The sequence below is a fragment of the Pinus tabuliformis genome, chromosome 8 (genome assembly GCF_031772625.1).
Source record: "Pinus tabuliformis cultivar Carrire ecotype Pingquan chromosome 8, CPIR1, whole genome shotgun sequence".
NCBI classification, from domain to species: domain Eukaryota; kingdom Viridiplantae; phylum Streptophyta; class Pinopsida; order Pinales; family Pinaceae; genus Pinus; species Pinus tabuliformis.
Genome location: NC_142294.1, coordinates 457215773 through 457241921, shown reverse-complemented (window position 1 = coordinate 457241921; position 26149 = coordinate 457215773). Strand labels below are relative to the sequence as shown.

The window sequence follows — 26149 nt, the reverse complement described above, 5'->3', positions numbered from 1 at the left end:
TACTCAGCATGGGCATCCAGTGGCTTACCACAGTGAAACACTTTCAGACACAGGCTGAAATTACCCCACTTGCAACAAAGAAATGTATTCCATTGTGCAGACCTGCCATCAATGGAAGCATTACATTCTGGGGAAGGAAATGCTCATCCCCACAAACCACTGACCTCTACAATTCATACAGACACAAGGGAAGTTGCAGAATGATCGCCATCATAAATGGTCTACCTATCTGCAACAATTTCATTTGAACATTAAGTATAAGAACGTAAGCACCAATAATGTCGTTGATTGCCTCAGCCAACCATTGTCATGGTGCTGATCATTATGCTTGACTCTTACGGGCATGAGACATTGGGGTGACTGCATCTTTACAAGAGTGATCCAGAATTCAGAAGCATATACCAGACACTCTTGGAAAGGAAGCAAGTTCCAAATTTTCATCTTTAGGACGCACTATTATGCCACCTGGGACACATCTGTGTTCCTTCAAGTGAGTGTGCCAAGTTGATTTGGGAGGCACACTACAGTCGGGTTGCTGAACATTTCAGAGTAGAGAAAATAGTGGTGGTATTGCAAACATATTTTTGTTGGTCGAAACTTCGTCAAGATGTTGGGAAGTACATTTCATCCTACACTGCTTGCGCCATTTCCAAACCAACCATCATGGAGCAAGAGATGTATTCTCCTCTACCTACTCCTAGCTTGCCTTGGTAATCTGTCTCCATGGATTACATGTTGGGCCTTCCTTCTACTAAGCATGACAACGATTATGTTTTCATGGTCATCGGCATATTCTCTAAGATGGCCATCATGGTGGCCTGCAAGAAGAGTATCATAGCAGACGCCACTGCTAAGCTCTTCTTTGAGCGAGTGTGGGTACACTTTGGGATCCCACAGTCCATTGTCCCAGATTAGGACAGAATATTCCTAAGTGCATTTTGGTTAAGTCTCTAGTCGATGCTGGATACAAAAATTACTAAGTCCATGTCTTTCCATCCCCAAACTGATGGCCAAGCAGAGGTTGTCAATAAGATGATTGTACACATTCTGCACATGTACAACTCGAAGCATCCATTCATGTGGGATGAAAGTCTCCCCTATGTATAATACAACTACAACAAAGCTCTCCACAACTCAGCTGGCCACAACCCCTTTCAGTTAGGGCTAGGATTTCGACCATTATGCCCCATTGATGTGGCCATACCATTTGTAGCCACTCAGGTAGATTCGGCTTACGTTCAATCTGAAGCTTAAAGGGCTAATAGCTTCATTGAGCGCATTCACACATCTCCCAACAAGTCCATGATATATTGGACAAATCCAATGCTAAGTACAAGTAACGCCATGATCAACATCGAGTGTTGCACAAGTTCCAGGTGGGCAGAAAGGTTTCACTACATTTGCAGAAGGAGCACCTTGTTGGACCCCACCGCATGGTTCGCTCGCTCCGATATGGGCCATACACCATCACCAAGGCCATCGGTGATAATGCCATCGAGCTCAGCATCCCACCGTTCCTTGGTCTGCACCTAGTGTTCAATGTAGATCACCTTTGGCCATACTTTCCACCATTGTTGGACACATCTCACATTGCAGAACAACTCACACCAACAAAGCTCAACCCAAACTGCATGGAACAAGCCACAACTGATCAGATCATGTACACCGAGATCAAGAACACTTGCTAATAGAGGATATAGTTATATCGAGTTGTTAAAGCAGACCAACTCCTTCACCAGGGCAAGTGGTTCACTAGGGACCAAGTTCAACAGAAATTTCCTCACCTCATGGAGGCTTTGCACACAATGGGGACCATTGCTTCCTAAGGGGGGATGAGTGATCTAGGTGGATATTGGTGGCCACCACCTATTCCACCTAGACCCCCTAGTCAGTTTCATTTGTTTCCTTGTTCATTTCATCATTTACTATTTTTAGCTGTTTTTTGGGTCCTGAAATTCTAGAGTAGTTTGGACCCCCTAAACGACTCTTTTGGAGTCCGCAGCAAGCCCATAGCCAAGTGCAAGGGCTTGTAGAGAAACTTGTAGTACTCGGTGAGAACTTTCAAACAAGGTATCGTACGCGCAAAATAGAGATAATATGACCAAGTTACGACCCCAGGAAGTTGGTTTCCCAACTAACCCCAACGGGGCCCACAAAGTCTCAGTGTTACATCTCCCGGGGTTAGAGTTTTTATTTCTTAGGGTTTTCTCATGTTTTCCAATAATAAATACGCCCTTGAACCTCATTTTAACATAGTTCATAGGCATGTAGCTACCACATCTCTTCTCATAGATAAGCTAGCATCACCCAAGCTATCTTATTTCCATTCTGTTTGTAAGCATAGTTCAATATTTTTCTGTTAATGAAATGGAGTGTTTTTCTGTTGCATGTCTATGTTTATGATTATATATGTAAGTTGTTGTGTTCCTATTTAAGTTCAGATCAGATGAGTACTGTGATATACTATAGGAGAGTTAAGTTCAAATGATACATGAGTTGCCGAGGAGGATTCATGTAGGTTTGGAGATAGACCCTACAACAAAGAATATTGTGAAGCAAGTGAAGGAAGGGAAGACTTAGAAATTTTTCATTTGTGATGGACTCATGTTTTATTGTTACTGCATCTATGTTACTAGCACACATGGATTTCAAAAGTAGCTTTTGAAGGAATGCGATGATTCTCCATGGGATGGCCACCTAGGGAAGCATCGAACTTTGGCATTACTAGAGAGAGGATACTTCTGGGAGATTATGAGGACAGATGCGGAAGAGTATGTATAGAATCACATCATTTTTTAGTAGGACAAAATATGATATCAAAGAATAGGGTAGAATATTGAAATTTTTATTGATTACAGAGAGGCCGTTGATGATTACCTTGATGGACTCCATATCTAAGTTATTAATGGTTTAACAATGTAACAAGGTTATGACTATTTTTTATCATTTATCCAAGTATGCCATCTTCATTACAAAGAATATACTATGTGGAGATAAGGAGATGAAAAATAAATTCTTCAAGAATGTGGTGAAGTATTAGGGTCTACCATTTAAGCATTGTTTTATATAGGGATATGAGATTCATAGAGAAGTTTCTGACCTTGTTGTTTAAACTTGTGGGGATAGAGTCGTTATTCATTTCTAGCTTTCATTCATAGATAGATGGATATAAGGAATGTATTAACTCATTGTTAGAGGACTACTCGAGACAATATATGAAGTTTATCAAGGGTATTTTCCAGATCTCTTGGATGCAACATAGTTTAGCTACAACTTGCAAAAGAGTTTTGCAACAAGTTATAGTCTATTTGAGCTAGTCAATGGGAGGATTCCTATTACCCCACATATGGGGATGCTTGGACACTATGGTAGAAGTCTAGCACCATTGAGATTCTCGGAGGATTATAAGGAAAACATAGAGTTAGCTCGAGTGAACCTGAGAGAGGCAACAAACACGATGAAGTGGGAAGATAATGATAGACATGACTTGCATTTTGATGTTGGGGATATGGTCTTTGTGAGGATGATGAAAGAGAAATTTCTACAACTGAGAGGGATTTGAAAGTCTTTGATCAAGAAGTTCAAGGGTCCATATCAAGTGAAGAAGAGGATTGGGGAAGTTACTTATAAACTGAGCTACCACCTCATATGCATCACAAACAACTAGTGTTCCACATTAGTCCATTGAAGGGAGGTCAGTCAGACATGGATGACCCTGAGAGAGTGGAGACCAACTATTATTTGTGACCATCTACATTTGGAGCTTGAGGAGATTATTACTTATAAGAGCACCAGGGTTGGAAGCTACAAAAGGCTAGAGTATCTAGTGCATTCGAATAATGCATCAAATGAAGGATGGGAGATGAGAGAGTCGTTGTGGAGATAAATGAAGGAGAATGAGCTGTTTAAGCATAGTCTTGGGGAACCATGATTGTCAAGGATGATAATAACTCAAGGTGGAGAACTATGTAATAACCCTAGGTTTTCTGGAATGTGCTCACCTCTACACGACAACATCCCATCACAATTGAGTGCTTTGGTCATTGGTATAGACCCACCGACATGAACCAAGGTGGAAGTTAGGGACAAATGGAATGAAACATGGTCATGGGAGTGGCGCACAAGATGGACGAGATGTGGTAACCAAATGAGATGGGCGACTAAGCGAGGGCATTTTCTACAAGAGATCAAATGAGGGCTTGTCAGAAAAGATGCATGAACGAAATGAGTCAACCCGAGTGCATGGCATAATGAGTTGGCATGGGTGTCTGAGTGGAATGATGTTAGTCTAGATGAAACGAAGTGGAATGGTTGGTGATACAACGTTGTGCAAGGTCATCCCAATTGAATTAATGCAACGGTTAGGACCGAAATTCCCCTCCACTCAACCAAACGACATATATAAGAAAACAAACAGTTGGAACGATTGAGGCACAAAAAAACTAGATTTAGAAAATAAAATTTATAATAATTGTGACTGATCTCGAGGGAAAACTGAAGGAAAATAAGATGAGGGTGCATTGTCTTCTAGGAAAAGGAATATTCATACATGGTTTCTTGGAATGGGTTTCACTGCGGTAGGGTGGAACAACTACAAGGCCATGAGGGAAAGTTAAGTAAGACTGTAGCACAACTCTATAAGTTGTTTGGTGGAAGTAAATGATGGTTGTAACCATGTTATTATAACACCGTGACACTATAGTTTTGATAAAATAAAAGAGATGAAATATCACGTGGTTTCCCTCCCATTTATGTTGTTGTATGACTTAATCTTGAATTTGTTATGGTTTTTGGTTGATATTCATATGTTGATTTTTATGTTGAAGTGACGTGGCAGTATACGTGTGATGTTGAATAAATGTTAATTTCGTAAATCTAATAATTCACACATGTAGTAGAAGTAGATGGGTTCTAGACATAATATAGAAGTAATTAGCCATAAGTTGGTCAAGCCATTATGATATACCTTGTTGGTTTTTCTTGGCTAAGGGACTCAATGCACCTTGACTTGAATGGATTCCCTGAGCATATGATAGACTTGGACCAATGAATGGAGCACATCAAGCAACATCTTGGGATTCCTGCCCCAACTGGGGGCACAACCAGAGATGGCAATGATCCCATCTAGGTCTTAGCCATCAAATCAGACCCATCTACTTGATTGTATGTCATGGTATCACTATGTTGGTTTATTGTTCCATCTATTTACTATTGACCAATCCATCCTCATACTCTCTTTTATATGATCTTGGACCACTCCATCACACAGTTATCTTGCATCGAGTCTCTACAAGAAGCTCATTTTTGGCTTTGGCTGAGTCTACCCTGTAGGAGATCGACCTAAGACTTTTAGTACTTTTAAGTTATTTCCAATTTTGAAAGTAATACAATTCAACACACACACACACACACACACACACACACACACACACACATACTATATATATATATATATAGAGAGAGAGAGAGAGAGAGAGAGAGAGAGAGAGAGAGAGAGAGAGAGAGAGAGAGAGAGAGAGAGAGAGATTAAGTATTACTATTTTCATAGGGTATTTTTAGATTTTAAAAATATAATTTAAAAAAAAATCAATTATTCAAATTCACCTTTTGTCGAATCTTTATAATATTCCAAAATGCGCATTTTAATCCTAGTTTGAAATCATTCTTTCCACTCTGAAGGCTCTCCCTTATTAAGGATTGTAATGTGATAATGATAGTATCTATATTTTTTTTTCATAAAGAAAAAAAACATTCATTCACTAATAATAATAAAAAGTAGTTACATTGACCTTGGAACCTTTTTTCTTTACCGAAAAACATTAACAATTTAAATATATGTCTATAGAGGCCTATCTACTATTTTCTCCAGCCGTAACTGTGGTCTTTAACAATATCCATATCATGTTTTCTGAACTCTTACAAGTCCTCAGTACTTTCATAAAAGTGAGATAACATTAGAAAACGTAAATTGTTCTAGATCATTATACATAAAATAACATTCAAAAAATCAAAAAAGAGAGAAAATACAAAGAGTCCTTCATATCTCAATGTCTCTACACTGTTGAATGAATCCATTCTTGTACTCAATGAAATTGATCTTCCATGGCTCCATACTACATATTTCCTTTGATAGACCATTTGCTATTTGATTTTGCTCTCTATAAATGTGAGAGAAAATGATCCTCTTGAAAGTTAAGATCAACAATCTAATCCCACTCATTTAGAATGAAAGAGATGGTTGTACAAAGTATGATCTACTCAAGACCGAGTCAATCATGACTTTAGAATCTACCAGGATATCAATCTCCTTTATTTCGAGCAACTTGGCACAAAAGATGACTTCCCACAAAGCCAAGGCCTCCGCTCTATTATTAGATCCAAATCTTCTTGACCAACAAAAGTGTATAAAGTGACCATTCATAAAAACTATAACCGCCCCACTACTACATACCTTGAAGGATGACACTACATCAAATAGCCCCACAGAAAAATTAGACCAAATATCCTTAAATCGGCAACTCCTCCTTGTGATATTTACCCTTGTAGTCCCATTCTACAAATAATAGGCCACCACCTTGTTACACGTTCTCCTAATGTATGGCATGACCATATAAAAAAATCCAAACGTTTTTGGCCCTCCATATGCGTTACATAATGAAAAATGGTAGCCCCCTATTCTCCTTATAATCCTTAAACCAAATAGTGAGACAACCACCTATCGAATACCTATCCCAAGTGGAAAAAAGCTATAATGTATGTAAAACCCCAAACCAAACAGAGGTCCCAAATGTGAAAGTGAGATAAATATGTCTAGAATATTCAGTGTGAACCCTAGATAGAACGCAATGCCCAAGGCCCTGGAAACCTCCTCTCAATAAATTATCCCATGTTAGCATTCTATTATGGACTTCCAAGAAAATAAAATATTTCAATTTGAGTGGGATCTCCCATTTCCAAACCTTTTGAAACCATAATGCTCTATAATTTATATTCTAAACCTTAGAAATCTGAGAATATACATCTTTCACTATGATTTTGCCTTTATATATTTTACCTTTCTAGCTCAACATATCCTCTCGTTCTGACAAGTAGATACTAGCAAGTGTCGGTTGTATCTTGTGTTGGCCCCATTCCTCTCTCAGTGGACCTAATAGTCCAATCTCTCTTGCCCCTCAGCATACATTTGAGACCAGGATAGGATTGCACTCCTCATAAATTTGATTAAGAATAAAAAGACCATTATTGTCTAAAAAAATTGACAATTGAACAGATAAAGGATTTTCGAAAGCCATTCCTTTTATGGATGCCAATCCTATCTCCATCCTTATCCTTGAGCCTACCTCCCACCTCAAACTTTCCAATAGCCAATGCTTTACCTTCGTCATACTCCTCTATTTATGTGTAGATTCCTTCTTTTCTAAAGCCCCTACATTGAGACATCTAATCACTTGATCATTTTTTAGATATTTGGCTTTAATAATCTCTTGCAAGATTCCTTTACCATTTAAAGCCCTCCATAGATTTTTCACTAGTAGAGACACATTGAAATGATCAAGGTGTTTGATATTGCAACCTCCATCTTGTATATCTCTTATCAACTCCTCAAAATAGACCAAGTGAAATTTTTTAGTACTACCATGGCCAACCCATAAAAATTTGGCTATTATTGACTTAATATTTTTGATAATATTTTCGAGCAACTTGAATAAATGCATCTAGTATATGGATATGTTTTGTGTGATTGATTTAATCAATATCAGTGTCCCATCCATTAACAACCACTTGTGAGACCAATGATATATCTTCTTCTTGAATTTCATGGTAATCCATAACCAATATTTTACCTCATAATTGTTCAGCTTCAAAGAGAAGCCCATATAACGAAATCCTTCATCGATATTGATCAATTTTACCCCGAATATTTCAGAAATCTTCAACAACATTTCATCCTCATTCTTCATGTAAATTAAAACGCATTTTTCCTTGCTTAATAATCAACTTGATACTTCCCTAAAACTACTTATAATATAATAAAAGACTCACCATTAAAATGGTTTAGCCACCCAAGCAACAAGTATGCCATCAATGAACATAATGTGAGATAAAGTGGCATTCCAAGATAATATGAATCCTGAAATGTTACCCTTGGAGCATGCCTCCAAGATCCTTTTGCTCAAACTGTCAATAACAAGCCAAACTAAAAGGGGGAAGTGCACATCCTTTTCTGAAGCCTCTAGAAGCCTTAAAAAATTCAATAGGAATCCCATTAATCATTACTATGAAGTTCACTGAAGTCATTCAAGGCATGATCCAATCCACAAGATTGACACCAAAACCTATCTTGTGTAAGATCATCCACAATAGTTCCCAATCAACACTGTTGTAGGCTTTGATCAATTAATGCTAGTGTAGGTTTTGATAAAGTTGATCTTCATGATGCATGCCTCTCATTGACAGGATTTCATGTGCATACACTCTTGAGTGATTACAACCACATCATGAATCTACCTGTTGTACAAAAAGCCAAATTGTTCTAGTGTCACATACCTTGACAAAGTTGTTTTGAGCCCACTGACAATGGTTTTAGAAATCATTTTGTACGCCATGTTACATAAAGATATGGGACGATAGTCAGCAAAGGTTGAAGGTTTCTCAGTCTTCGGGATGAGGGTTATGAATGTAGCATTGGTTGTCTCTGATATCTCACATTTTGATCGAGATTCCTCTGCCAATTCTATGAGCTCCGCTAACATAATGTTCCAAAAATGTAACAAGAGATCCACCGACCAATGATTTGGTCCTATACTCTTCTTCTTTTCCATCGATTTTAGAGTGCCCAACACCACTTGGTTTGCATAGCATTTGGTCCCATTAGGAAGTTGATAACCATGGGACCTTGGGCTTAGGAGCATAGTTTCAATCATTATTAATTATAAGCCATAATTTAACCGTTTTATCCTTTTGAGTTTTTCTATTATATTTTTTAAATTAATTTTGATTAATTTAATTAGAAATTTGATAGAGATTTAGTGAAAAATTTACATGATTCAAATAGTTGAGAAATATTTTAAAATGTTGAATTTATTAATAGTGATAAATACATTTTAAATAATCAAATATAACAATCTCACCCAGAATTATATTATTACATTCTCACCCAATAAATCAAAACTTAAAATAATTAGTAAAAATATACATGAGCAGACTCATCACCAACACTAAGTCTGTTCTACAACAAATCTCGTTGGGCATATTACTCAATGTTAAACTGTTTAAACCAATTCTATATTGAACGAATCTAGGTACGCTATCCTTCTCTTTGTCCCAACAAATCTCGCTGGGCATATTACTCAATGTTAAACTATTTAAACCAATTCTATATTGAATGAATCTAGGTACGCTATCCTTCTCTTTGTCCCTCCCCATTGATGTCACAACAAAAGCCGAATAGAAATAATGTCATAAACTCTAGATTTCCATCATTAAAGCCGAATAGAAATAATGTCATAAATTCTAGATCTCCATCATTAAGCCCATAACAACATTGAATTAAAATTCATGTCAAAGTGGAAGCTGAACGTGTTATCAGAAAATGAATTATTTACGTTTGATGCAATTAGTCCCCTCAAGCCTATGGACGAACCGTCTCCTAGCATTATGCAGGAGCTTCCCAAAACTTTGGGTGACGTGAGTACAGAAGTGAAAAAATAAGTCGGTTGTATACAATAATACAAAATCCTCTGGTCCCAATGAATTAGACTCACTGTACATAGTTACCGTATCCTTCGTAACTTCAACGTAAGACTTTCTCAAATTTCTGACCTTATAAAAAACCAGAATCATAAATTGAACATAACATACCACCTTACAATCTCTCGTCTTGCAAAAAAACAGAAGTCATAACTTGAACAAAACAAGGTACAATAAAAAGCTTATGTCGTTTGTCAATACTTCCACAAACTGCACTGCTTATGACCATTCCCTTCATTTGTATTGTGTGTTTAAAACCTCCAATTTGACATCCTAACAAATTGTTTTCTCATATTGAAGAATGTTAGTTCATTAAATCTTTTATTTATATTCTAAACCCTGCTTGACATGGATATATTAGGTCTAGTGTATAGTTATATTCTAACTTAAATATATTTACTCTTTTATAAATGAAAATTTCATTACTAAATTACATATAATTACATTGTATAGTGTTCCCTAATATAATAGATTCCTTCCTTGATGTCAGCTCAATTATATTGTAATTAGAAATCGACATTGTATGCAACCATCCAACCTACCCCAATCCAATTTGTAGACTCTGTTGGGTCTAAGATATACTAACATAGATTACGAGTTCCATTAGCGTTCACCATATCTAGAGGTCGCATCGCAAAAACCGAGACCCCTTTCGTTGGTACTTCATTAATAGCAGGGTTTCATGCATCCATAACAACTGTACCCTGTAGTTTTATACAACATTTTGTGTATAATAAAGTTTAGTTTTATGGATTATCTTTATATTAATTACAAATTTGAAAGAAGATTTTTTAACTCCACTCTTGTTTATTAAAAGTGGGTAGAACCTTTAGGTGTTGGACATTAAAGTCATTTTCAAATTTTCGTGTTTGATTTGAATATTTTAAAAGTGGGTAGAACCTTTAGGTGTTGGACATCAAAGTCATGTTTTAAGTTTTGGTGTTTGATTGGAATATTTTTTTATTATTATTATTTTTTTCCTGAGAGATTTGATAACAAAAAAATATCTTAATTGGTTTTCTTCAATCTTGATCGTTCATGAATTATGTTAATATATTAGTTGTTTTCAAGAATGAAAAAATGTAGTTAATTATTATGATGGCTTTTAGAGAGAGAAATAGTTAATTATTATGACATATACACATATATGAATTTTAATATATGCATATGAAGTATGTTACATCTTTTTCCCTTTGCTTTTGGTTAGCAAGAATTATTCATACATGAAATAAGGGGATATGTCAAAAACTAGTCTTTATTTTTTTTACCCAATAAAAAATTGGTGTGGAATTTAGGATTTGTGAGGAAATTCATTTATTTCCTTCCTTTTTTAAGAAATGATATTTATGTATAAATATATTTCACCATGATTTGAGTTATATAATGATGACATATGGTGACAATTTAATATCTCAAACACAATAATATTAAAATAACCAATCAGTATATGCATTTCATGACAACATGCACTAGTATAAGATGAGAAATTAGTGACTAGGTGACTAAAAAGGTTAGACACTATAGCTTTTCCAAGTGAAATGATACTAAAAATGAACAATCTGAACTTACCCAACTAAAAATGACTAACCTAAACGAATATTTTAATCCCACGTTAAAATATATGATTAGCTAATAAGTAATACAACTAAAAATGACTAACTTGAATGATTAATTTAGTGTAGGAACAAAAATATGGTTGCTTAACAAGTACTACAATAATATGAATCAATGATTTATGTTATTCATTTTTATTATCACTTCAACAATCTAAAATTAAATGCTTACTTAGTGATAGAAATTCGATAGTCTCTATTTTGACAATTCTTAAAGATGAATTAGGTGCCCAAATGTATTGTACCTCAAAAATACACTATTTTTTTCCATACCCTATAATAGAGAATATTACTCCACATCATGTGCACAAGATTCCTACTTGTTCTTGGTTCCAATTACATATACAATGATATTGGTTATTCATTTATGATTTTCTCAACACACCATACTTCTCCCTTTAGGAGATTTATTCTAGCTATAAAAAATAGTTAGCTTATAATGAATTTGGATATTTTACCATGAATTGTTTCTCATAACTTATATGAAACTCATAACTATCTCTAGTTTAATGTAGAACTATTTATATCTTCTTACATAAATATGTTCTATTCACACCGTAGGGAAAAGGGTTTTCATTGGCACATCATTACTCAATTCTTGTCCAAATGGTGATCTTGGTTCACATGTATATGGTTATAGCTTTGGAAATGGTAACTATGATGGTCATACTTTCATTTTAAAATGCATACAAAGCAGAGATCGAGAACATACCTCTTTTCATCATTTATTTCCTACTAAATTTGTGATCCATTTTCCATCGATTCTAGTTTTTTGCACTTACACAAAATGGTGACCATAGATCCCACCAGCAAAGATGTTGCAGATCGGAGAAGCCCCATGAAATAGAGTGTCTACGGAGAAAATTCATAGGGCTTAAAAAAATTCAGAAAACCTGCAATATAAGGGGGTGTCGAGAGAGCTCAAGAAAGGAGCATAAGCAGAGGGTCATTTGGATTGCGGACCTGGAGGTCGAAGGGTGGGAGACTACTAGTGAAGGTGGAAATGAAGAGGAAGCCCCCTCGGTCTCTGCACATATCGAAGATCGCTATGATGACGCCATAACAGACAAAAAAACATTAAAAAACAGTATTGCTACATTATCATCATTAGGGTATTGAGACCTCTTATTTCTATTTTCAGTGTTATTTTTATGTTCTCTTTATCATTCACCCACAGGATTCTAAGTTTTTAATTTCAAGCTTTAAATTTCATTACTTGATTATTGGTGATCTCTTTTTTTAGATTTACCAATCCATAATATGTATATTTGTCACTAGTGCCTCATTATTTCTTACTATAAAATTATTGCTTTATAAAAATCGATTATGTAATTATTGTTCTATGGCTTTGGAAGGAACTAATTTCATTGTCTTTGTATAGAAGAATGAAAAGATGGCTCCAGGAAGGAATAAACTTAAGTTGAGGGTTCAAGGGGTTAAATGCAGTCAATTTCTATCTAGACATGCCTGTAGAGACCAGTTTGAACTGATCGCTTATTTAGTTTTGAGAGTAGAAACCATGATGATTGAAAATTTGTAAGTGGCTGGTGGTGGACCTCTCAATCCATGACAAGAGTGTGTGTTCCTAATAATAGCACTTATGTTTGAGTCCAACTCAAAACAAATTAAAATCTATTGAATTAGGCTACAACTTTGGCTAAATATTGGCAATTTTTCAAAAGTAGTTTAACTGGCCAATAAAGTTGGAATAGTACATGGAAGATCAGCATGCCCTACTACACAAGCGATGCAATTTATAGATCAAGAACTAGGCAAAAATTTCACTTCCTCCTTGAGATGTATATTTTGGATAATTTTCTCGGTGCGATAACCTACAAATGGATATCAAAATTTGTAGATATCCCATGGCAGTGAGAACATGGGTGCCTAATAAGTGTGGAGTTATGCTTGAGCCCTAAACATTGGTAGCTCAAATTTTTAAAAATAATATTATATATGACAACACCCATTTTCCTTTTCCTCTTTTGCTGTGCGATGAACAATAAAGCGCATAACATTAATAAATTTTGTTGGTTGAGAAAGGTGACTTGATGGAACATAATACATAGGTTACCACTATTTTGTTGGGTATGTGAATGTACCACTGCAACAATGATACAAATAGTGTGTACCACTATTCCTACTTGGTATTTTAAATTGAATTAGCACTTACAAAAAATGAAAATGGGTGTTATGTAATGATATTTGATAGTCTTGACAATATTTTTTGTTAAAATCAATTAACTAAACCATTTATGATTTAGCTTCTGTGAGATATGCCACAAAACCTTGCAGCCTCACAATAGGTTGGCTACAGATGTTGCCAATTTTTTTAACCTGGAGTCAAATTGTCAGCTAATAATCCTAAAAATATATTGAGAAAATAATTGATTCAAAAATTATTTGCATAAGATATTTAATGTAGTTAAAACTTTTAAGTACAACCAATAAACACAATAGGAGGTAACTTATCATTTCACATTACCTCACTTCCAACGTGGGAATGGAATTTCAAGTTTTTGAGGAAATAATCTAGAAGAGTACATCCTTGTGGTGAAACTTTTTTCTTTATTGTAACAAAGCACTTGCAATATAACAATGGTCAATGTCAACAACTTCGATGACTAATAATACTCCATTTCTGAAAGAAAACTAGATATGATATTAGACAACAGTGCCCTCAATTGTGAAATTGAACATTATAGTATATTTTATGATGGTAAGCTATTGGCAAGACTAATAACATATATTTTCAACAGGTGAAAGTGTCTTAAATAAAATTTGTAAAATTGTAACACCAAGTGTTTCTAATAGAAACTTAACATGCTTCTAACATGTTTTTTTGTATGTCATTTGATATATTTGTAAAAAAATTTAATTTTCTTCTGATTTAGCACATGTTTCACATAGATTGACTCGTATTTTATGATTTTTTTACTGTGTAGATGCTTATAAGATATCAGTGTTGAAATATGTTACTAATTATAGAGTTGGTTTTTTTTTAAATATGGCTCCCCACATGATGTTGTTGTTTACACCTGTTTGAGAAATGGTTATGACAACAAGAAGAAGTTGGATAAGGCTTATGGGTTGTTACAGGAAATGAAAGAGAAAGGGATTCATCATGACTGTTGGAATTACAATGTTCTAATCAAAGTGATGATGGTTCTGCACAAACCAGGTGAAGCCACTAAACATTTTGAGGAAATGAGCCAATGTGGGTTTCAACCTACCATTCACACCTACAACATGGTGATGAAATTGTATTTCCATTCAAGAAAACTTGAGATGGGTTTCACTATATGGGATCAAATGGCTCGGAAAAATTGTTACCCTCATGTTAATTCTTACACTGTGTTCATTGGAGGGCTGATTAGGGAAGGAAGATCTGAGGAGGCTTGTGCCTATATAGAAAGCATGATTGACAATGGTACGGAGGCTCTTCATTTTGATTATGAAAAATTACTCACTAATTTTTCAAGAGTAGGTAGACTTGATATATTTGAAGAACTTGCAACAAAAATGAAGTGTAGCAAACCTCCCCTTTACAATTCTGGATAATTCTGGACTAATACTACTACTACTACTACTACTACTATTATGTATCAGTTCCATAAAGTACTAGCATGTAGATGAGATTTATTCCACTTGAATAACACAAGCACAAGTAAAATATAGAACATACAGGGGAATCAAGGATTGACTAATCTATGGTTCCTTCCATGAAAACTGGTTCGAGATAACTAAGAATTGTATATGTTTACAAGGTGTCTTCCAAAACTTAACGAGATCATCATGAAGATTGTTTCATGATTTCTTCTATAGTATGCCATGAATCTAACCCTAGCAAGATTGTAGCCTAGTAGTTAATAAAGCTTCACACTAATCTATCTCAACTAAGCTCTGTTACACAGCCTTGTGGTAATGTAAAATTATCAAGTTATGCACAAAAAATGGTTGAAATCCTATCATGTCAATGCAATTATTTTTGGGACTGGTGTATTCTACAGATTAACTAACATGTCAATTTTCAAATTAGTGACCAAGTGCATAAACTCTAGGCTTGTTTCAATTTATTCCTCTAATAGCTTTGTAATACTTACATTACTGTGGCCTATTGCAATCATATCAATTCATTATTATTCAGAAAACAACATTACAACAACTAATATACATGTTTCCTACACTCGTTGTCAAGGAAACACATATATTGGAACTCTCTTCCAGACTGTTTAATAATGTTCTTCTCATCATCCTTTTATAGCCTAAGAAAGTATGGATGGGTAATAGATACACCATATGAAAAATTCATGTCTATTTGAGATGGAAAGTCATCATGAAATCATGAAAAATCACTGAGATTAAATTAATCGATGAAGGCACAACCACTGTCCAAATTATCCTTCTGAAAACTTATACTATTACCCTTACTATCATTCAACCTACGACATCGGTTGGCATTCAATTTAGTGCAGGTTAACAAAATGTTACATGTGAAATTCAAATATTTTCAAGGTAAGCATCGCGTGACCAAAAATTTTAATCCATTATCAATTCTTTCCATACATCCTTTCCTATATGGAATACCCTTGGCTAATAAATGGGGAATTAATGTTATCTTCCTCAATTGATTTCCATTTCACAGTAATTCTACTGAATTCAGTAATTTTGAAGAGTTCTATTGTGGGCACCATTTGGCTAACAAATTATTGGCATAAAGGAAAAATCTATGCATTAAGAAATTGGAGAAAAATAAGGAAATAGATAACCCACACAAATACACATGATATTGTAATTTCTTTGAGACACATTCAAGGAGATCGTATGCTAATATGGTCAAAAGAGGAGACAACCTACAATGTTGTCTTACCCTTGTTTACCCAACCGTGTTGAGGTCTGAAGGGCATCAATTGAATTTATGCACATAAAAATATGAGTCACAAAGGAGTAATAAACTAAACCATTATATGAGGTGGCATGAGAAAGGACCATAGGGTTATCAAAAACTCCAAATACTTAATGTATTAAATCTACTCAAGATGTAATAGTTAAATATGAAAGCAATGCAGCCTTATGCAACAATCCCTTAAGGTACCAAATCATTCCTACAACCCCTATAACCCCAAGCTTAGGGAAACCAAGGTTTTATGAGTATTGCACAAGAATTTTATATTTCATAAGGTTATTCTTATTAACTTCTGCACTAACATGCACAATAATCTAATTTCCAAACCACACTTAATACTATAATGATAACATTTCTCCTGTACATTCTATCATGCAATATAGAAAGTTACGCACATAGAAAGTATGGATATAATGGCATATCATCTTTAGCAAGGTACTCAACTCAGTTGGAACTAGGATAGGAATTGGGGTATAATCATTTATTTCCCCCGCCCAACCATTAACATACTACCAACGTAGTTGTCACCCCCTAGCTTATGAAGACTATCCCAATTCCCAAGCTTCAAGGGATTCCAAGGTAAGCTTCCTCCACCTTGGAGTTTGTCCGAGACTTCAGAGACTTGTATCTCCACTCACCAATAGGTTTGTGTATAATAAAGTTTAGTTTTATGGATTATCTTTAGATTAATTACAAATTTGAAAGAAGATTGTTTAACTCCACTCTTGTTTATTAAAAGTGGGTAGAACCTTTAGGTGTTTGACACTAAAGTCATGTTTCAAATTTTGGTGTTTGATTTGAATATTTTATTCATTTTATTTCTTTTGAGATATTTGACAACAAAAAAATATCTTCATTGGTTTTCTCTCAATCTTGATCACTCATGAATTATGTTAATATATTAGTCGTTTTCCAGAGTGAAAAAATGTAGTTAATTATTATGATGGTTTTTAGAGAGAGAAATATTTATTATTATGACATATACACATATATGAATTTTAATATATGCATATGAAGTATGTTACATCTTTTTCTCTTTGATTTTGGTCAACAAGAGTTATTCATACATGAAATAAGCGGATATGTCAAAAACTAGTCTTCATTTTTTTTACCCAATAAAAAATTGGTGTGGAATTTAGGATTTGTGAGGAAATTCATTTATTTCCTTCTTTTTTTTAGAAATGATATTTATGTATAAAGATATTTCACCATGATTTGAGTTATATAACGATGACACATAGTGACAATTTAATATCTCAAACACAATAATATTAAAATAACCAATTAGTATATGCATTTCATGACAACATGCACTAGTATAAGATGAGAAATTAGTGACTAGGTGACTAAAAACATTAGACACTATAGCTTTTCCAAGGGAAATGATACTAAAAATGAGCGATCTAAACTTACCCAACTAAAAACGACTTACCTAAATGAATATTTTAATCCCAGGTTAAAATATATGATTAGCTAATAAGTAATACAACTAAAAATGACTAACTTGAATGATTAATTTAGTGTAGGAACAAAAATACAGCTGCTTAACAAGTACTACAATAATACGAATCAATGATTTATGTTATTCATTTTTATTGTCACTTCGACAATCTAAAATTAAACACTTACTTAGTGATAGAAATTCGATAGTCTCTATTTTGACAATTCTTAAAGATGAATTATGTGCCCAAATGTATTGTACCTCAAAAATACACTATTTTTTTTCCATACCCTATAATACAGAATATTACTCCACATCATGTGCACAAGATTCCTACATGTTCTTGGTTCCAATTACGCTTATACAATGATACCGGTTATTCATTTATGATTTTCTCAACACACCATACTTCTCCCTTTAGGAGATTTATTCTAGCTATAAAAAATAGTTAGTGTATAATGAATTTGGATTTCTTACCATGAATTGTTTCTCATAACTTATATGAAACTCATAACTACCTCTAGTTTAATGTAGAACTATTTATATCCTCTTATGGAAATATGTTCTATTCACACCCTAAGGAAAAGGGTTTTCATTGGCACATCATTACTCAATTCTTTTCCAAATGGTGATCTTGGTTCACATGTATATGGTTATAGCTTTGGAAATGGTAACTATGACGGTCATACTTTCATTTTAAAATGCATCCAAAGCAGAGATTGAGAACATACATCTTGTCATTATTTATTTCCTACTAAATTTGTGATCCATTTTCCATCGATTCTAGTTTTCTGCACTTACATGAAATGGTGACCACAGATCCCACCAGCAAATATGTCGCAGATCAAAGGAGCCCCATGAAATAGAGTGTCTGCAGAGAAAATTCATAGGGCTTAAAAAATTCAGAAAACCTGCAATATAAGGGGGTGTCGAGAGAGCTCAAGAAAGGAGCATAAGCAGAGGGTCATTTGGATTGCGGACCAGGAGGTCGAATGGTGGCAGACTACCGGTGAAGGTGGAAATGAAGAGGAACCCCCCTCAGTCTCTGGACATATCAAAGATCACTATGACGACGCCATGACAGACAAAAAACATAAAAAAAAAATATTGTTGCATTATCATCATTAGGGTATTGAGACCTCTTATTTCTATTTTTAGTGTTATTTTTATGTTCTCTTTATCATTCGCCCATGGGGTTCTAAATTTTTTATTTCAAGCTTTAAATTTCATTACTTGATTATTGGTGATCTCTTTTGTTAGATTTACCAATCCATAATATGTATATTTGTTGTGACTAGTGCCTCATTCTTTGTTACTGTAAACTGATTGCTTTATAAAAATCGATTATGTAATCATTGTTCTATGGGCTTGGAGGGAACTAATTTCATTGTCTTCGTATGGAAGAATAAAAAGATGGCTCCAAGAAGGAATAAAATTAAGTTGAGGGTTCAAGGGGTTAAATGCATTCAATTTCTATCTAGATATGCCTGTAAAGACCAGTTTGAACTGATCGTTTATTCAGTTGTGAGAGTAGAAACCATGATGATTGAAAATTTGTAAGTTGCTGGTGGTGGACCTCTCAATCCATGACAAAAGCGTGTGTTCCTAATAATAACACTTATGTTTGAATCCAACTCAAAACAAAGTTAAAATCTATTGAATTAGGCTACAACTTTGGCTAAATATTGGCAATTTTTCAAAAGTAGTTGAACTGGCCAATAAAGTTGGAATAGTACAAAGAAGATCAGCATGCCCTGCTGCACAAGCGATGCAATTCACAGATCAAGAACTAGGCAAAAATTTCACTTTCTCCTTGACATATATATTTTGGATAATTTTCTGGGTGCGATAACCTACAAATGGATATCAAAATTTGTAGATATCCCATGGTAGTGAGAGCATGGGTGCCTAGTAAGCATGGAGTTATGCTTGAGCCCTAAACATTGGTAGCTCAAATTATTTTAAATAATATTATATATGACAACACCCATTTTCCTTTTCCTCTTTTGCTTTGTGATGAACAAGAAAGCGCATAACATTAATAAGTTTTGTTGGTTGAGAAAGGTGACTTGATGGAACATAATACATAGGTTACCAATATTTTGTTGGGTCTGTGAATGTACCATTGCAACAATGATACAAATAGTGTGTACCACTATTCCTACTTGGTATTTTAAATTCAATTAGCACTTACAAAAAATGAAAATGGGTGTTATGTAATGATATTTGATAATCTTGACAATATTTTTTTGTTAAAATCAATTAACTAAACCATTTATGATTTAGTTTCAATGAGATATGCCACAAAACCTTGTAGCCTCATAGGAGGTTTTCTACAAATGTTGCCAAATTGTTTACCCTGGAGTCAAATTGTCAGCGAATAATCCTAAGAATATATTGATAAAATAGTTGATTCAAAAATTATTTACATAAGATGTTTGATGTAGTTAAAAGTTTTAAGTACAATCAATAAACACAATAGGAGGTAACTTATCATTTCACATTACATCCCTTCCAACATGGGAATGGAATTTTAAGTTTCTGAGGAAATAATCTAGAAGAGTACATCCTTGGGGCGAAACTTTTTTCTTTATTGTAACAAAGCACTTGCGATATAACCATGGTCAATGTCAACAATTTCGATGACTAATAATACTCCATTTATGAAAGAAAACTAGATATGATATCAGATAACAGTGCCCTCAATTGTGAAATTGAACATTATAGTATATTTTATGATGGTAAGCTATTGGCAAGACTAATAACATATATTTTCAACAGGTGAAAGTGTCTTAAATAAAATTTGTAAAATTGTAACACCAAGTGTTTCTAATTGAAACTTAACATACTTCTAACATGTTTTTTTGTATGTCATTTGATATATTTGTAAACAAATTTAACTGTCTTATGATTTAGCACATGTTTCACATAGATTGATTGGTATTTTATGATTTTTTTATCGTGCAGATGCTTGTAAGATATCGGTGTTGAAATATGTTACTGATTGTAGAGTTGGTTGTCTTTTAAATATGGCTTCCCACTTGATGTTGTTGTTTACACCTATTTGAGAAATGGTTATGACAACAAGAAGAAGTCGGATAAGGCTTATAGGTTGTTACAGGAAATGAAAGAGAAAGGGATTCATCACCACTGTCAGAATTACAATGTTCTAATCAAAGTGATGATGGTTCTGCGCAAACAAGGTGGAGCCACTAAATATTTTGAGGAAATGAGCCAATGTGGGTTTCAACCTACCATTCACACCTACAACACAATGATGAAATTATATTTCCATGCAAGAAAGCTTGCGATGGGTTTCACTATATGGGATCAAACGGCTAAGAAAAATTGTTGCCCTCATGTTAATTCTTACACTGTGTTCATTGGAGGGTTGATTACGGAAGGAAGATCTGAGGAGGCTTGTGCCTATATAGAAAGCATGATTGACAATGGTACGAAGGCTCTTCATTTTGATTATGAAAAATTCCTCACTAATTTTTCAGGAGTAGGTAGAATTGATATATTTGAAGAACTTGCAGCGAAGATGAAGTGTAGAAAACCACCCCTTTACAATTGTAGATAATTCTGGACAACTACTACTACTACTACTACTACTATTATTATTATTATTATTATTATGTGTCGGTTCCATAAAGAACTAGCATGTAGATGAGATTTATTCCACTTGAATAACACAAGCACAACTGAAATATAGAACATACAGGGGAATCAAGGATTGGCTAATCTATGGTTCCTTCCATGAAAACTGGTTGGTGATAACTAAGAATTGTATATGTTTATAACGTGTCTTACAAAACTTAACAAGATCATCATGAAGATGGTTTCATGATTTCTTCTATAGTATGCCATGAATCTAATCCTTGCAGGATTGTAGCCTGGTAGTTAATAAAGCTTCACACTAATCTATCTCAATTGAGCTCTGTTACGCAACCTTGTGGTAATGTAAAATCCTCAGCTTATCCACAAAACATGGTTGAAATCCTATCATGTCAACGCAATTATTTCTGGGACTGGCGTATTCTACAGATTAAGTAACATGGCATTTTTCAAATTAGTGACCAAGTGCATAGACTCTAGGCTTGTTTCAATTTATTCCTCTAATAGCTTTGTAATACTTACGTTACTCTAGCCTATTGCAATCGTATCAATTCATTATTATTCAAAAAACAACATTACAACAACTAATATACATGTTTCCTACACTCGTTGTCAAGGAAACACATATATTGGAATTCTCTTCTAGATTGTTTAATAATGTTCTCCTCCTCATCCTTTTATAGGCTAAGAAAGTATGGATGGGTAATAGATACACCATATGAAAAATTCATGTTCATTTGAGATGGAAAGTCATCATGAAATCATGCAAAATCACTGAGATTAGATTAATCAATGAACGCACAACCACTGTCCAAATTATCCTTCTGAAAACTTATACTATTACCCTTACTATCATTCAACCTACGACATCGGTCGGCATTCAATTTAGTGCAGGTTAGCAAAATGTTACATGTGAAATTCAAATATTTTCAAGGTAAGCATCATGTGACCAAAACTTTAATCCATTATCCATTCTTTCCATACATCCTTTCCTATATGGAATACCCTCAGCTAATAAATGGGGAATTAATGGTATCTTCCTTGATTGATTTCCATTTCACAGTATTTCCACTGAATTTAGTAATTTTGAAGAGTTCTATTGTGGGCACCATTTGGCTAACAAATTCTTGGCATAAAGGAAAAATTTATGCATTAAGAAATTCGAGAAAAATAAGGAAATAGATAACCCACACAAATACACATGATATTGTAATTTCTTTGAGACACATTCAAGGAGATGGTATGCTGATATGGTCAAAAGAAGAGACGACCTACAATGTTGTCTTACCCTTGTTTACCCAACCGTGATGAGGTGTGAAGGGCATCAATTGAATTTATGCACCTAAAAATATGAGTCACAAAGGAGTAATAAACTAAACCATTATATGAGGTGGCATGAGAAAGGACCATAGGGTTATCAAAAACTCCAAATACTTAATGTATTAAATATGCTCAAGATGTAATAGTTAAATATGAAAGCAATGCAGTGTTATGCAACAATCCCTTAAGGTACCAAATCATTCCTACAACCTTTATAACCCCAACCTTAGGGAAACCAAGTCTTTATGAGTATTGCACAAGAATTTTATATTTCATATGGTTATTCCTATTAACTTCTACACTAACATGCACAATAATCTAATTTCCAAACCACACTTAATACTATAATGATAGCCTTTCTCCAGTCCATTCTATCATGCAATATAGAAAGTTACACACATAGAAAGTATGGATATAATGGCATATCATATTTAGCAAGGTACTCAACTCAGTTGGAACTAGGATAGGAATTTGGGTATAATCATTTATTCTCCCCACCCAACCATTGACATACTACTAACATAGTTTTCAACCCCTAGCTTATGAAGATTATCCCAATTCCCAAGCTTCAAGGGATTCCAAAGGTAAGCTTCCTCCACCCTGGAGTTTGTGCGAGACTTCAGAGATTTGTATCTCCACCCACCAATAGGTATGGGATTCCAAAGGGATCTATCTCCACCTACTGTCTAATTTAGGGATTCCAAAGATGTCTATCTCCACTGACTAGTTAGTTTAGGGATTCCAAAGATGTCTATCTCCATCCACTAGTTAGTATAGGGACTCCAAGGATATCTATCTCCACCAATTAACTAGTAAGGGACTCCAAAGATCAATGTCTACACATTTTAATCAGAAAGGAGCTCCAGAGGTCAATGTCACCACCCTTTAAGAAAAAGGGATTCCAGAGATCAATGTCTCCATGCTTTAGGCAACAGGGATTCTAGAGATATTGTCTCCAAGCTATCTTTAATTAGGTTTTCTATTTCCATGTAGAGACTTGTACTAGTTTACGTTCAGTCCATCCCTTTAACTCATCCCATTTAATAATTTCATCTTCCTTTACAATCTATGTTACAAAGAAACCATGGGTGGGGTTGTCACAAGGTCCTCAATACAAATCCTATTGTGCAAAGACCAAGATAGAACATAACATCGATTCCATTTCACCACACACTTTATGAGGTTGGCTTAAGATAAATTAAGTGTATATGGGAGAAGAATTTTGGGTAAAGGATTGAAGAACTAGACAAGATAATTGAGCATATTCCAGGTTTCTCCACACACGAGATAACTATCTACGATATAACTATTGTAGGATTGTTTATTCCCTTTATGGAATTTTTGGAGCTTATGTATTCCTCTAGGACCTTATGATAGGTCCACTTAGAAATTTCAGTCCTAAGAGCATATTAGAGGCTAAGGCTATGATTCATTTAACCCCACACAACCTTATATACAAAACAATAAAAAACATTGTAGGCATAGGGTTAATTAACCCCCACACAATCCAATATGAAAATAGAAACAATATGCAATAGAAAGGGTTCCTATACAATATCAATGAAATTCATTATGAAACCAGCATAATTGTGTACAAGGAAATTCGATTTGGAAACGACAAAACAGAAAGGGAACGATTTATAGACTTGTTGCTAAAATACGTGCATACAACATCACTCAAAGATAATAATAACAAAGACATTTTATTGCTCTAAATTTTTGTATAGGTTTTCAAAACTGAGTCGTGGCAATATATATCTATGCTTTGTTGTATCCTTCCTGACTTTGTCTCGACAAGACCAGGCTCCCTCCCTTGTGCAATCGATCCCCCAACTTCATTCCTCAGCTTTTCATTACCTAGGCTTTCTTTCTTTCTTCTTTCCCACTATGTCCTCATCATCCTCACTTACCCCTTTTTCTACTATCATCCTCCACCTTTGGTTAGTTAGGTCAATGTCCTATCTCCTAGAACTTTCTTCCATTTGGCTCCTCTGTGTTTCCCCTTTTTTTACTATGTGCCACCTTTACAGGACCCCTTGTAGAATCCGTTGGGCATGCCCATTCTCTCCTTCTCCATGTGCTCTAAAACTTGCAAAATATATCCCCTACTCTTTGTTCTCTCTCTCTTGAAGTCTCCCCTACCATTTCCCAATGCCTCCCCTCACATACCATTCGATATCCCCCCTTTATTTACTCTATTTTTTTTTCTCACTCTCTCCATTCAGGGTGGCCACCTTTTCCTTAAGTCTTTCCATTAAAACTTGACCCTATGGTAATTATAACTAAAAAAACTTAATAACTTAAAACATGAAACACTTAACACATAATGTTCCCAATTATAAGAATGTCAATGTTTACCATCATAGAAACTTAGTCTGTCTTGGTATTTCAAGTGGTGTGGTGTCTGACATATGCACCTCTGTAACCAACCCTAAGAACTAATACTAGAATTGACTTGTGGCACTAGGCACATATATCAAACATACATATAAAATTACTAAGGTAAATATTTACATTGACCATATAGTGTAAGGTGTTATTTACATTACATACATGATTGTACTCTGACTAAGTCAACATATATATATATATATATATATATATATATATATATATATATATATATATGCATGTCAGATGACTGTAATCCCTAAAGTATCTACCTATGTGGTGAGATGGCTCGGGGTATTACATGAATCATGCAGGGAAGTTGGATATATTATATGTATTCCTTAGGTGCTCATAGAAGATGAAAAAGGTTCAAAATAAGACGGGTTTTGAGTAAATGATTCGGTCAGACCTTTGCCACCAGCTCTTTGATATTAGGAGCCTCATACATGTCTTGTATTTTGTGCTATGTTGTCCCATCCAAGCTAGATATTGTGAAAATAAGGATAGATATTAAGGGAAAACCATTTTGCTAGATGATTTGATTTTACAGGTTAGTGCTTTGTTTAGGGAGAAATTTGACAATTATTACATCTTGTCAAGTTAAGTGGGTTTGATTCCCATGGAAATGGAGTTTTAAGTTTCAAAGTACTTTTAAATGGTAGATTCATGAAATCCAATCATTTTTGGAATATCATAGAAACAAAATTTATGTAAACAGGTTAAAACATTAGCAAGAATTACTATATGTAAATAGTTCTCCTTAAAATCACAACAGAGGCAAGCTTTTGATTTAAACCCAAATGGGAAGATTCTTTCTACTACTAACCTTCAATGTAATGTTCTCATATGTAGCATGATTTTTGGATGAAATGCATCAATATCAGGGTAACTTTATTTTCTTTTGAAACTTTCTATATCTTTTTGGTGCAATATGATAAGGAGTTAGAGTGTTTTATCTTTCTATTATTGCTACCTTATTTCTTAGACTTTCCTTAGCTCTCTAGCATTGGTTGTGTAGAAAAAATGTATGTCTATTTTTTGTTAGTTGCAAGTGAAAGAGTATGAAAACTTCATCTATGGAAAGACATGAAGGAAATTTAGTTGTTGTTG

The 26149-nt window shown here is 34.5% G+C and overlaps 1 protein-coding gene and 1 pseudogene across 1 annotated transcript in view; both read left to right on the top strand.

The window, feature by feature from the left end:
* The window catches only part of LOC149236015 (putative pentatricopeptide repeat-containing protein At1g26500), a 30067-nt gene extending 15143 nt beyond the window's left edge, over window positions 1–14924 (top strand). Inside the window, exon 2 of the mRNA XM_089368746.1 lies at window positions 14352–14924. Within this exon, the coding sequence (XP_089224872.1) occupies window positions 14352–14924 (573 nt within the window). The remainder of the gene's footprint in view (window positions 1–14351) is intronic.
* Window positions 14925–20390: 5466 nt separating this feature from the next.
* On the top strand, window positions 20391–25437 carry LOC149236014 (uncharacterized; annotated as a pseudogene).
* Window positions 25438–26149: the final 712 nt, after the last annotated feature.